Here is a 14,100-nt window from a genome sequence, read left to right on the forward strand (position 1 = left end):
GCCCTAACCATGCCTAAGCATTTTCCAAGTCCAGCCTTCCTGCTGTTCCTGTGTATTTTCCCCCAAGAAAAGTGGGCTGTGAAGCGTGCGGGCACTCTTTTCAAATAGTGGCGCAATGGCCACATGTTTTCTGTAAGAAGCAGCACTGATGTCACTGAAGATAAATCTGTTTAGACTCCCCCCCCCCCCAGTTGCACCAACTCTCTTACAACTTTAAGGGAATGGAACATCTTCCTGGTTTAGGAGACTAACAGAACTTTTCTTTAATTCATCCAGGATGGAGAACCCTTGAGTTGTAACTTCATTCCATTGGATATAAAATTAGATAACTGGGAAGATTTACCAGAATATTTTCAACAAAAACAGAATCGTTCATTGGTAAGAGCAGCTTGAAATTCTTATTGCAGCTATAAATAATTCCAAGAGTTGATATGTGCTTGTGCTATTCCATTGAGTAACAAAATGTTCTACTGTGATGCCTTTTTAATTACTGGCTAAGCTCACATATATCTTAATTGCTTTGGAAAAAAAGTAGAATCACACCTCCCTTATCTTCTGCAAATGCATAATTTAATATCCCATCTGCAGAATCAGTAAGTGAATTGTATTGGCAGAATAATTTTTTAGAAAAATTGTATTTGGTAATTCAACAAGGTGGGCAGAAAAAATGTAAGTGATGTAATTCATAGCACCCTCACAGAAAGACAGAGAACAATTGTTCCTGTATGGTTTTTAAGCCCGTCGATACATATGGCTCTGTATTGAGTGGAAAACTCTGTATAGAGTGGGAAATGGACTTTTTTCCTCATTCCAATTATGGCTTAGTCCTGTTCTTATAAACAATAATGGTTCTTTATGTTGCCAGTCACTGTATTGCCATAGCAGCCAGCCTCTCTGCCTACAAAATGACACACATAGAGTGAGTGATAACAGAATATATATGCATAATTAACACAAGCATGTGAATGTGACACACGTTGCAGGCACAATTCTAAAAGCATTCTCCATGTACATTTTTAAGAAACAGTTAAAAGTAAAGGCTAGCAATTTATCATGCTTCCTTGTTTAGTGTATACAATTTTTGTTGTATTTATACATGGTCAAAGGGAGATGCAACATCTGATAGAACCCTATACAGTCATAATGCTTAGGTGTTGGCCTGTGACTTCTAGTTAACCTAGAATCTTCTGCAGTGGTGAGACATGGGCAAGAACAGAGAGGTCCCACAGGGGTTCTGCCTAGGGAGGTGTTCCTACATACAGGGGAGAGAGTAGGGCTGCCAAGCCGCGGTGGGGGATCCACACGTCTTCACAGGATCCCTGCCACGGGGGACAGCGATACGCGTTGCACCGCCGTCGTCAGGATGTGACGCTAAGCATCACTCTGGCAACGGGACTCCAAACAGCCCTGTTGCCAGAGCGACGTGTAGCGTCACATCCTGGCGACGGCGGTGCAACGCGTATTGCTGTTCCCTGCGGCAGGGATCCTGTGAAGACGTGCAGATCCCCCGCCGCGGCTTGGCAGCCCTAGGAGAGAGCGATAGAGCACTAATTAACCAGCATAGACACAACTGCAAATGTTTATACAAAGAATTTGATTTACTGAAAATAGTTGACAAAGACACTGGCAATCAAATAAGTTAAGTGAAGTCTTTGGAGATCCTCTCTTCATAATCAAAAGTGATTGAGGGAAGGATCCCAACCTGTAGATGCTCACAATTCCCCAAAGCATGAGATGGATGAGCACAAAGCTTGTTATTCTGACATGGTCTCATCAGTGTTGAAGATAGGTCCCTAATCCCCTGCATCTTCCCCAAGCTACTGAACCATAAAGTTGTGGAGGTGGGGTGGGGTCATAACCTCTTTTCTAATTTATGCAGATTCCAATATAGGATGCTTTGGAATATAGTTCAGTTCAGTACCTTTATTGGCATAAATTATAAACATAACAAAAGAAAGAAAACAAATATGATTTTAGCCTTACAAAGGGATAAGGTCCCCATCAGAAGATTCTACCTTATGCTCCTAAATCCTCATAGCAATTAGGAAACACCATACTTGTTGTTGTTCAGTCGCATAGTTGAGCGACTCTTCGCGACCCCATGGACCAGATCACGCCAGGCCTTTCTGTCTTCCGCCGTCCTATGAAGTTTGCTCAATTTCATGTTCGTTGCATCTATGACACTGTCTAACCATCTCATCCTTTGCCGTCCCCATCTTCTTTGACCTTCAATCTTTCCCAGCATCAGGGTCTTCTCCAGTGAGTGCTCCCTTCTCATTTGGTGGCCAAAGTATTTGAGCTTCAGTTTCATTATCTGGCCTTCCAGGGAACAGTCAGGGAATGTTGCTTCTTGACCCTTAATACAGGTTTCTCAATAGACAGGTGAGGTGGTCTGGTACTCCCATCTCTTTAAGGACCTGCCATAGTTTGCCCAAGGTCATCCAGCCAGGTGCAAGTGGAGGAGTGGGGAATCAAACCCGGTTCTCCCAGATTAGAGTTTGCGCACTTAACCACTGCACCAAACTGGCTCCCTGGTTAATCAGCATTAACCAGGTGTTACCTGTAACTATTGTTCATTGAGTATCTTCTGTGCAGGCACACATAGCCTCCCTCCTGCCCCACTGCATGCTCTTGCTTTGGTGGTGCTAGATGTACTGAGGGTGGGGGCACTGCTGCACAGGAGCACATGGTTCCTGGGTGGGAACAAGCTTCTGGCTCCGGCATGCAGCACCCCTGGAGGCTTTTCGCTATAAAGACCCTATCAGATGGCAGGCCTGCTCATGTGCAGTCCCCATGTGTGCCTGCAACTTCGTTTTCCTCATGTAAGTGAGGTGGAGGACAAAGCTGTCTGACAATAGGAAGCTCTAAGAAAAGCCGCTGGGAATACGTTAACGTATAAGAGTGATTCTCAATGCAAGTTACAGGTAACAGTCTTTTCAGCCACTAAAGATTTTTCAGAGCTTTAAAAGTGGTAGAATCATGGAAACTTACTTGGTGACCTTGGGCCAGTCATTCAATTTCAGCCTAACATACCTCACGGGGTTTCTTGTGAACATAAAATGTAGGAAGCGAAAACGTATTTCACACTCCTTGATCAGATGCACTAAATAAATAGATAAAGTTGGTCCTGATAAAGAGAGTCCCTGGTGAAAAAACAGTGGAGTGTTCGATTCTGAGGTTCAAACCCCCATCTACTGGCTACCAGTGTTCTCTCTAAGCTGAGTAAGTGTGAGCTAGCTCACAGTTTTTTAGCCTCCAGCTCACACGTTTTCGTCTGGGCTCAGGAAGGGCGTCTCCAGAGCAAACTAATTGATGCAGCAGCCAAATCGATCACCCACGACCTTAATGCCGGTAGCTCACAAAGTAGAATTTTTGCTCACAAGACTCCACAGCTTAGAGGGAGCATTGCTGGCTACATATTTCAAAATAAATTCTATACTATTTCATTATTAATATTTGCGGGAATTTTTCTTCTAGATACTGAGGTTTGTGAGAGAGTGGAATAGTCTCACAGCCATGAAGCAAAGAATTATCCGGAAAAGTGGTCAGATATTTTCGAGACCCATTCTTGCTGCAGAAGATACACTGTCTCAACAACAGGCTAAACTTGGCTGTACCAAACGGTATGTGTTCTTCTCCATTGTGTAGTTCAGGGATCCCAAGTGAATAATGTCAGAAATAGTTAAACTGGTATTTGATTATTAAGGTACTTTAGTACGCGACTAGTTTTCTCTGTCACAGTTTAAGCATTTTGTGCTCTTTGAAATAGGGTCCTTCAAACAACAAAATTGGAAGGAGAAAAGAATATCTGGTGCTGGTCTTTGTCCTCAAGGGCAACCCTTCATGCTCCAATCTAATTTGTTGTGTTAGAACTATGGATCATCATTTCCTGCAGTTCATCCCATTCTCCTTTCCCAGAGAGCCATTCTGAAAATCTTCTGCTGAAATTTGCAAATTCTGACAGAAGGAAACAGTCCATTGCTTTTCTCCGCCCCCTCCATCTTAGCCTAATAAGATTAAAACTGCTCTGTGTTCATGATACAGAAAAAATATTTTATCACTCTATTGTCAGCCTTTGGACCATTGCAAAACATGACGAATCATCTTACTTAGAGATAGAACAGGGAGTTTCTTAAAACTCTTCTGATTGTCTAGACTGCATGTAGTTGTAGTTAATACTTGGGGGGATGACTTCTAGATACTATATACTGCAAAGAGATTGTTACAGTGCGTTCTTAGTTGTTGGCTGAGCTACAGGCTAAACCAGAACATTAATGTGATTCTAGGTACATGACGAAAGAAGATATCACCAAAGCTTCAATAAAGAAAGTGGACAGTAGTGGGGGCAGTGTTCGTTTAGTTACCAAACAATCTGCAGTTCCCTTAAAAATCCATACTGACTCTGCTGGTGAAAAGGACCAACATGCTGCAAAGTAAGTTTATCAGTGCCAGTGACAAGAAAAAGGAAAGGATAGTCCATTAGGATATGAGGAATTTTTTTTGTACAGTAAGAGTAGATCAGCAGTGGACTCAGCTGCCTAGGAAGGTGGTGAGCTCCCCCTCACTGGCAGTCTTCAAGCAGTGTCTGGACAAACACTTGCCAGGGATGTTTTAGGCTGATCCTGCATTGAGCAGGGGGTTGGACTAGATGGCCTGTATGGCCCCTTCCAATTCTATGATCAACAACCACACTACCTTTTTCTTTAGATTTCAGTAGGGGTTTTTTTTGTTGAAATTTTAAATGCATTAATTACACTACTCCATTCCTGGCAGTGAGTGTTAAACTCACTAGAAAACAAAGAAGTTTCAGTTAAAATTATTTTATTCAACCACTTTTTCATTTCATTATGAGGAGAAAAAGCTCCTTCTGAAAGACAAGAGTTCAAATCAGATTCTAAAAAGAGAAATGCACAACTAGCTTTGTGTTACACAGTATGAATACTGAACCTGTTTCTGCATAGTTGTCTAACCTGCAGAATTTTCCTTCAACATTTGACCATTTTAGTGCAGAATTCAGAAGTTCTTGGTATAATTATTAGGATGTCTGAGCCTGTATGTATTAATAATGTATTTTACTGCTAAAAGTAAAGCAACGGCTGCCAATTTATGTTTACCATAGTTCATCTTCAATAGATGGAAGTTGCCCAGTTTCCAGTTCAGTTCTGAGTCAATGTGATGCTTTTGAGGAGACCTGTGCAGGGAAAGGCTACTTGCAGGCTGTAGACGTTGAAGGGAATCCACTTTGCCTCAGCTGCCAGAAACCAACCACTGTGCTTCATCCGACATCTACCTGGGACACACGATTTTGTTCTCATAAATGCCAGGATGACTTCTTAATTCGTTCAAGTCAAAGCTACATGAGAGCACAAGTATTTGAAATAGAACATGGTGTTTGTCAAATATGTAGCCTGAATGCTCAGGAACTGTACCTCACTGTCAGAGATGCCCCAAAGAATCAACGTAAAAGTCTTCTGGAGAGCTCTTGGATGTCCAGGCTTCCTCTCACACAGGTAAAATGAACATTGACAGCATCCTTCTGTAGATGGCTTCTTGGGTGTGGGCCAATAGTCTTAAGCAAAAAATGACCAAAAAAATATAAATTACTAATAATGTGCTCTTCTGAAATTAAAATGAAATATAATGGCTTATGTCCTACCACTTTGCCCAGCTAAGTGCAGGGCCTTCCTCCAGTGGAAGAGGCTGTTCTTCCAGAAGGCTGTGTAAAGTAAAACCCATTTGATTTAGTCTGAGATATATAGCAGATATCTCTTGTTCAGACAACCATTGAATGAGGAAGTCGTGCACTTTGTGTTCGTTGAGAGTGACTGGATTGTTACCCAGCAAACAAGCGGTACCACCAAGACCAGATATTTAGTACCTAACCCACTCTGGAATTGGTTTAGGTACCTTATTTAAATGATACTATTCATTTAACCTATAGGTTTTGACTAGTGCCACATCAGAATCCACATAAACCAGGCTAAACTATCCTCTTAAAATTATTTTCTACTCACTATAACGTATGAAAAAAACTGCAACAGCCAAAGTAACCCCTGAATCCACCCCAACCAAAAGTCTCCCCAATGTTTTTCCCACTGAGGCACTTACCATCCCACCTTTTGATAATCCATAAATCTCTCACATTTGAGAAAAAGGGGCCATTCCAGTAAATAGTGTTCCAGTGTATTAATTTTCCCAGTAACACACAAGCACAGTCTCTCTGAATAGGGTACCTTCTTATAATGACCATTCCTTACTTGCGATGGTATAGGATTTAACGTAGCAAGCATAAAATCTTTCCTCTTTCGGGGCATAGTCAACTGTTTAATGTACAGCTGGAGACTTCTGGGATAGGATGATCCCAATTAAGTGGGAGAGTTTAGAAAATCCAAATCATATAAATGCTCCAGAATTACCTTTCTAGCTCTCTCCATCAACTCTGTTTCCAGAATTTGAATTCCCAACATCGATAACCTGATTTCTATCCATTGCTTCAAAGACCTTATATAAGATTCCTTTCTTAACAATAAAAGGCAACTGTTATTTTCTGAAGCAAATACAATCTTCAGCCACATCCTAAGGGCAGCTGCCCAAGCTCGGCCTTCAAGGGAATGAACACCAAGTTCTGATTTCAAAACAGTCCCTGCTACAGAGCTCAGGACTCCAGTAAGACTACGTAAAAAATTGTCAGTAGGTTATTCAGTGTTTCTTGTCAAGCTTCTATCCAAACTATAGCACCATATACAAATTGGGTTACTACCTTGGAACTACTATGACTGCAACAGTAAAATATTACCTGCCCTTACTGTAAAAAAAAACCACAAGTAACGAACAGCTTTGTAAGTTATCAGGGCCTATTCCCAAGTATTCCTAAAATGGATCTGCCATTGCAAATTTATCTGGAAGTAGACCCCAGAGTAACAAAACTGATTAACTTGTTCTTATGTTTGCTTGCCAATTCTCCAGATATATTTTGGAGGTCTTTCCCCACCACTTAGTATGTTATGGCCCTGAGGTGTTCAGGACGGTAACTGGATTAAGGAATGTTGGTAATGTTTTCAGTTGTCCTCTTTACTTTTGCAGTCTCCATAATTTGTTAAAAATCTTGGACTGTTATTTTGAATTGCTAGATAGTAATGTATATTTGTACCGTGGTAGAGAGCAGTTAAATTCAGTCAAATCAGTGGGTGTTCCAATGGGACCCTCTTAGTGGTAAGAGCTGTGATCACAGAATATTCATACATTTAAGTCAACCATTTGTTTCCGGTCTAAGGTGAAGTTTTGCCTCTTCCAAAATTCCTTTCCTCTTCATTTGAACCATCACATTCGCTTCATAGCCTTTCATCTGTAGAATCAGATGAACCTTAATTATTATAGGAGTGGCAGGCTCTAAGGATGTGCACCACACAAAAAAGTGGTTTTTAAAATTTGGATATAAGGGAGCTGAAAAATATTGCTGTTATCAGCTAATCAGGTCCTGACTCCCAACTACTGGTTTGGTTTTCAGATCTGGGTTTCTGTTTGTTTGTTTGGTATTCTGATATTAGTTGGCTCTATTATTCCCTTTGAGGAACCTTCCAGAAGGCTGGAGGGGCTGTTTTTTAATAATAACACCACAACTGAAGTGGAGCTGGTGGTGTCTGTCTGCTAAATAACTCCCAAGTTTCAAGTGAACTGGACCAAGGAAATGTCTCCTGTTAAGACTGCACATACACAAGATTGAATGTCAAAGCTTTAGCAACTCATCCTCAGTATTTTATTACAGTTGAATGAAATTATCCTGAACCCAACTGAAGGTCACTTCTGGCAGGTGGATCATATCAAGCCAGTTTACAGTGGGGGAGGACAGTGTTCTCTAGAAAACCTTCAGACATTATGCACAGTTTGTCACAAAGAGGTGAGTACAAATTGAATGTTACAATGAGAGAAATGAGTGGTGCAGTTTCACTACCTTTCTTGTGTATCCAATGGCTACTAGGGAAACTTTGAGTTTATTTTAAAACGACTAGTTAAGGTTTGTGTGCAGCATGAACAGATGGCCCAAATCATTTTAAGATGCTGCTTGAGAAGACAGGCCATGCCAGGCCATGATTCAGTGGTAGAACTTTCCAGGCTTAGGCCCTAGCATCTCCAGTCACAAGGATGTGATAGTAGATCCGAAAGATTTTAGTTGAGGCCATGAACAGCTGCTACCAGTTAGAAAAAACAATACTGACCTTCATAGAGCAATTGTCTCACACTGTAAAACAGCTTACTGTGATGAAAGCTCCATTAGCAGGCAAGATAGTAAGGGACAGTTCAAGACAGTCTACTCAAATAGTAAGTATACATGGTTTGACATAAATTTTAATCTACTTTCCTGTCAGGTTTGCTTTAAAAATGGAATAGTTACTTCCTGTGTTGAGTTTCCTCTTGTACAATAATACTGTAGTAAACAAAAAAAGTTTGAGCATAACTACCTAATTCCCATGTTTAACAGAGTACTTTTTTTTTCCTGCAGAGAACAGCAAAACAAGCAAAGGAAAGAAGTCAACTGAAGAGACACAGTCTGTCTTCAAAATATGGGTCTGACATTACTAGATTCTTTGTGAAACTCTAAAGTCAGTCACTGTATATTAAAGGTTGTCTACAGCATGAACATTTTAATAAAAATCATATACTCTGACATGCTATTGAACTTCTGTAATAAGGATCACTGTTATGTACTCTCAGGTGTTTTTATGCATCAGTTTCACATTTAGATGAAGCAGATTAATAGTTATTATACAGTGGTTAGAGTTCTTAATTTCATAATCTATGGAATTTGTTTTATTCTTAAAAAATTGTAAATACATTAAAACCAATGTGCTACTCTACAGCCTAATATCTATCACTTTATTGCTATAACTACAGGCCTCTGCAAATCATGTGGATGGTATCACCAGATCTTCTGAAGCTGTTATATAAAACCTTTGACCTATAAACCATGGAATTACAATTTTTGAGCTATTAACACCTATGAACATTATCCATTCCATGGAATCAATTTCCAAATGCAGTACTACTGTGTTGCTGCTATATTCAGACTCCATTCTTACATCAAGTGCCTATGCTAAATAGATTTTGCCATTTTGGAGTAAAGCAGATGTTAGGGGTATATGCTCAGTATATACCAAGCCCCATAAGTACCTGAAAAATACCTTTTCTAATCTGATTTGGCTACTGATTTAATATCGGCTGTTATTCAGGCTCAGCTTCACTAGCTGAAGTGGTGCGAGTTCATCCACCTTCCAGGCTCCTCAGGCACAGCTTGGTCTTGCAAAAGCCATTTAAAGGGAAAAGTCCCTTTAAATGGCTTTTGCCAAACCATCCACATGACTCACAGAGTTGTGCCACCACCACAGCATGACTCTGAGTCAAGCATTTAAACTTTAATTACCTTCCCTCCCGAGTCGTGGCATGCCTCAGCAAGTGAAGGGGAGGCATTTAAACCGGTCAGCTGACAGGTAGACCTGCTGCGCTGTTCGGTTTAAATGGGAGGAAGCCATTCGCAGTGCTCCCTTTTGCTCCCCCCACTCCAGAGTGGGGGGGGGGAGCAAAGCAGAGTGGTTTAATGGCTTCTTGCCATGTAAAGGGAGCTTCGCCAAATAAATTCAGCAATACCGATTATTTCCTGAATCCCAATATCATACCGAAATTGGGATTCAGGAATATCAGTGTATACCAATATTTTTCAGGTTTGGTATTCCTGAACCTGAAAAATACCAATTTTTTTTTGTACACATTCCTAGTAAATGTACAAAACTAGAGCAAGTCACATCAGTCCATTAAAATAATCCTTTACTTATTACATCAGTACGTACATAAACAAGCAAATGTTTGCATGATGACAGTATGGAAAGGTAAAAGCTAGTGGTAGTGTAAAGCCCTTCATGACCATTTGTTTGTACTCACAGTAGCTGGTGCAGGGTAGTTAATTTTTTGACAGCTTCAGTAAAACACACAGGAATTAGTTGCATTTTAAAAGCTACATTTTACTGGAACTTTACACAGCTTTAACCTACTTAGACTGGTATCATACAACTAGTGCACTGCTTTGTAGATGAGCATAAAACAAAATTGGCATTTAAAATCTGGTACCGGAATACAAGTTGCAAAAGTAATTAAATTGTACACTTGACAGTAATATAGTCCAACTGTATGCTGTTCATTGTCGGCAAACTGCCTCCATCAGAAAAAAGCTCAATAATGTGCCAGCAGCAATCCTGTTCCCAACATCCCACAAAAAGTATTTACAATGCCCAATGTGATAGCTATAATTAGACAAGGGAGTTAAACAGAAACAATCGCTTTACAGTTCTGCAAAACATCATTAATGTATTCCTTGTGACAAAGATAGTATTCAGCACAGGCATTGAAGTGCCTGGCTTCTGAGGAAGCTGATCACTAATTACAATAGGATTATCCTAATCTCCAAAGCTACACTTCTCAGGACACACACTTCCACAGCAAGACAGGACTGCTATATTGCACCACAACAAGATGGAAAGTGCAGTGGGGTATATGGTAACATCAGAAGAATGTTGTATCCAATGAGAAGGCACCAGCAAGTCGGAAGTCCTCTTTTGTAAGCACACTGTACATTCGCTGTGGCAGAGGTTTAGAATAAGGAGCAGGCCGAGGAATGATCGTGCGTAAAATAACCTCATGTCCTGCAGGTGATGGAAAATCTGCAACTGATCCTGAGTTCAATCGCTTCTCATCTGAGGAGTCAGACCTCTTCAGCTCTTCGTCAAGTGGCAGCATCATGGCTACCTAAAAGGAATCCAGAAGCCTCATTAATGAGAAAAGCCTTCATAAATGTGTTTACAGTGGAGAACTCCATGGTAACTGAGACACAATGGCAACATGGCTAAATATAGCAAGCCTTACATGTTTACAAATAGCACTACATGTACACATATGCAAGACAAACAAATTGACATGCCAGTGATAGCAGTATTCACTGGATTTCTAAACTTCAGGGGAAAATTACATTCTTTCATTATAGAGCCTCTTGTGCTTCTACAATATAGGGACCTATTACCAGGCAACTTTACACAATGGAACACTGCACGACCTAGACCACTGCCAGCTGCCAGAAGTGGGCCTTCAACTGCTTTCGCCTCCACTCAAAAAACCTAAAGTATCATTGGCATACTGAGATTCCAGCAAATTATACCAACTGTTTAAGAGTATGTTTAATTTGCCAATAGTTTGGTCAATATTACAAGAATATTAACTGAGGCTGGACTTTTACTGCTTTCAAAACCTCATCAAGTAGTGTGTTGTCACTGGCAGTGGTCCCTCCACATCCTGTGAGATTTTAAACTAGATTGAAACTGGGACCTGAGACATGCAAAGTACATGCTATGGCACGTTCCCATCTGTTTCGAGTTAACCACTGGGACTCTACTGGACTAGCACCAAGTGAGGGATGGTGAATGGACTTAACTAGTGAGTTCATTTCAGAAAACAGCTCCATACAAAAAAGTCCAATTTTCTTGCAAAGTGATTGGATAATTAGTTGACAACTCTTTCACAACTGACTACTGCAGACCTCTTTACACAAGCATTTTATCCGGGAACGACACATTCAAACAAACTAACAGCCATTTTCCATAATGAGTATCCAAAAAGGGTTTGATGTAGTTTAGTACTTGGTTATAAAATTTCCATACTATATGCTTTGCAAGCTTAAAAAAAAAAAATCTCTCCTTGTGTGGTGAAGTCAAATGCATCAGCAGTATTTCTAGGCATTCCAACTTCAAAAGCTTCTCAGGTCATGATTATAGATCCACTTAAAGTTCCAGTTTTTCAGTCTCAAGTTTTTTCACAGCTTATTTTATTTCAAAACCTAGCACTTCAAAAAGCCTTGTTTGAAGTTGGAAAGAATAAATTACTCTAAGCATTTGAATGTGCAAATGAGCAGCGGTGGTCAAATCAAGTCATTGTGCTAAGCTAGCTATAGCATTCATTTCTATGCACCTAATATGAAGTTAGGTGGATGACAATTAGGGAAAAAGCTAGTTACCTCCTCAGAAGATTCAGTCAGCTGGATAAGAGAACACCAGTGATAAAAGATAGAAAAAAGGCAAGTCAGAGATGACTCACATGGGGTTAGACAGAGATTTCAGAATGCTCTGCTCTAAAGGCAATGTATTCTGAATTCAAGGAGTACATTGCTGTCAAGGAAACTACTATGACACACATTCAGAGAACATAACAAATGTAACATAAACACTGACACACAACTGGTACACAGAAACTGACATCAGCTTAATACAAGTCAAATCGATCCAAGTTTTACCCATTCAATATATGCAACTTTCCAAACATGCCTGATCAAGCAAATTCAGATGGGCACAGGAATTCCCCATCCGCAATGGCTATGGTTCTAGGTTTAAAAAAGCTTAGGAATGGCTGAAAATCTTCACAAACCAATAGAAACTTAGATAAACATGTTTGTTCCATTATATTTATACTACACTTTTCTTCCCAAAAGGGCCCCAAACAGCTTATAACCTCATTCTCCCTCTCCTCCATTTCATCCTCACAATAACCACTCTGTGAGATAGGTAAGGCTGAGAGAGTGTGATTGGTCCAAGCTTAGCCAGTCAGCTAAGTTTCCCTGACAAAGTAAGGATTCAAGTCTTGGTCACCCAGATCCTAGTCTGACACATTAACCACTACACCACCCTGGTTTTCCATACAGCTATTGTTTTTCTAAAAGAAATACAATAATCATTGGTCGCTGAGACTCAGATCTTGAAGCACATAAGCAAAGTCACACTAGGAAGGCAAGTTCCCCGCCTCTCCCTCCTTACTGTAGCCTTCTTTGGCCCCTAAAACTGCACTCTTGCAAAGCAAACTGGGAGTCTGATGTGGAGAACAGACTCTACTCGAAGTGGGAGGAGAGAATAACCATCTCCCTTCCTTGGCAGATGGGAAAACTGTTCCGTTAGCAGAGCTGCTTTTACAATCAGTGGAGCAGCACTTTAAGAACCAAGCCTAAATATATGTGGTACAAACATATAGCACAAGGCACAACCATTTTGCAGTGCATCTGCAGGGCAGACTGTGGTACACTATACATGCTGACTCCATTTGAGCACTGGACTAGATTCAGGTGGGGAGCTGTGTTGGTCTGAGTCCAGTGGCACCTTTAAGACCAACAAAGTTTTATTCTGGGTATAAGCTTTCAAGTTCACTTCATTAAGGAACTGCATATTGTGACTCGTGCTGATTTCTGCTCCAGCATGAAACACCAGTCCCACTTTGCTCAGCGACATCCACAAAAGCAGTGAGTTACGTTCATTTCAAGCGATTAACTACAAACTTAGATCCAGCACAGGGAGTGGTAGGTGGCAGACACTAGAGGTGAAATGAGCCAAACTACTCAGTACTCTAAAAGTGACATGGGCAAACTAACCAAGTTAAAGGAAGCATGGTTACTTGTATCTCTACAAGCTACAGCGCTATGTTACTTCACACATAATTTGAAACATCAATCACAATGTAATATAAGTAATAATGGGAAGCTATGCCACCTTTATGTTTGGATACAGAATTCCATGTCCTACTATCAAGAGAAAAATTGTATGATTTCCCTGCTCTCATAAAAATCTACCAAGTCAAATTATGCTCCTACTAACTGAACTTCAGTCCTCTGAGCACTACGTCCCATGTGGAATTACAACCACGTATCACTCCTATTACAGGAAATGTAGGCTTGAATCCAAAGATCTACATATGCACATGTAATGGGGATTTCTCCTTTCCCTTCCTGCTGCAGCTCTTCACACCCCCTGAGAAGCCACTCAAGGAGCGAAGGACTCTGGAACATGCAATTGGGCATGACAGGCTGCAGCCAAAGGGGGGATAGGGAAAATCCTTGGTTTCAAGCACAAAGGCAGCTCGTATTCAGCTTGTGCAAAGATAATTTTAGATTCAAGCCATAAGGCAGGATGCCTGAAAAACGAGAGGCCTGCAGCCATAAAGTGCCTGGTTATTTAAGATCATTCATTAATCTTCCTCTCTGCTGCAGTTCACAGCCACGTGCAACTCTCTGCTCTGCACATT

The 14,100-nt window shown here is 40.7% G+C and overlaps 2 protein-coding genes across 3 annotated transcripts in view; one reads left to right on the forward strand and one right to left on the reverse strand.

Moving 5' to 3' along the window:
• Positions 1–243: 243 nt before the first annotated feature.
• On the forward strand, positions 244–9,665 carry LOC107122654 (DNA annealing helicase and endonuclease ZRANB3-like; the record flags this gene model as incomplete). The annotated part of the gene is given in 6 exon segments (XM_015425779.1): positions 244–378; positions 3,478–3,623; positions 4,287–4,433; positions 5,120–5,510; positions 7,766–7,897; positions 8,501–9,665. Coding segments are annotated over 6 exon segments (1,050 nt in total), but the record flags the coding sequence as incomplete, so codon positions are not given.
• Positions 9,666–9,715: 50 nt separating this feature from the next.
• The window catches only part of RAB3GAP1 (RAB3 GTPase activating protein catalytic subunit 1), a 45,098-nt gene continuing 40,713 nt past the window's right edge, over positions 9,716–14,100 (reverse strand). For both annotated transcript variants that reach the window (XM_015425784.1, XM_015425783.1), the window contains exon 25: positions 9,716–10,794. In XM_015425784.1, coding sequence (XP_015281270.1) covers positions 10,552–10,794 — 243 coding nt within the window. In that variant the 3' untranslated portion in view covers positions 9,716–10,551. The remainder of the gene's footprint in view (positions 10,795–14,100) is intronic.

The sequence above is a fragment of the Gekko japonicus genome, unplaced genomic scaffold (assembly GCF_001447785.1).
Source record: "Gekko japonicus isolate JY-2015 unplaced genomic scaffold, Gekko_japonicus_V1.1 scaffold1924, whole genome shotgun sequence".
Classification (NCBI taxonomy): domain Eukaryota; kingdom Metazoa; phylum Chordata; class Lepidosauria; order Squamata; family Gekkonidae; genus Gekko; species Gekko japonicus.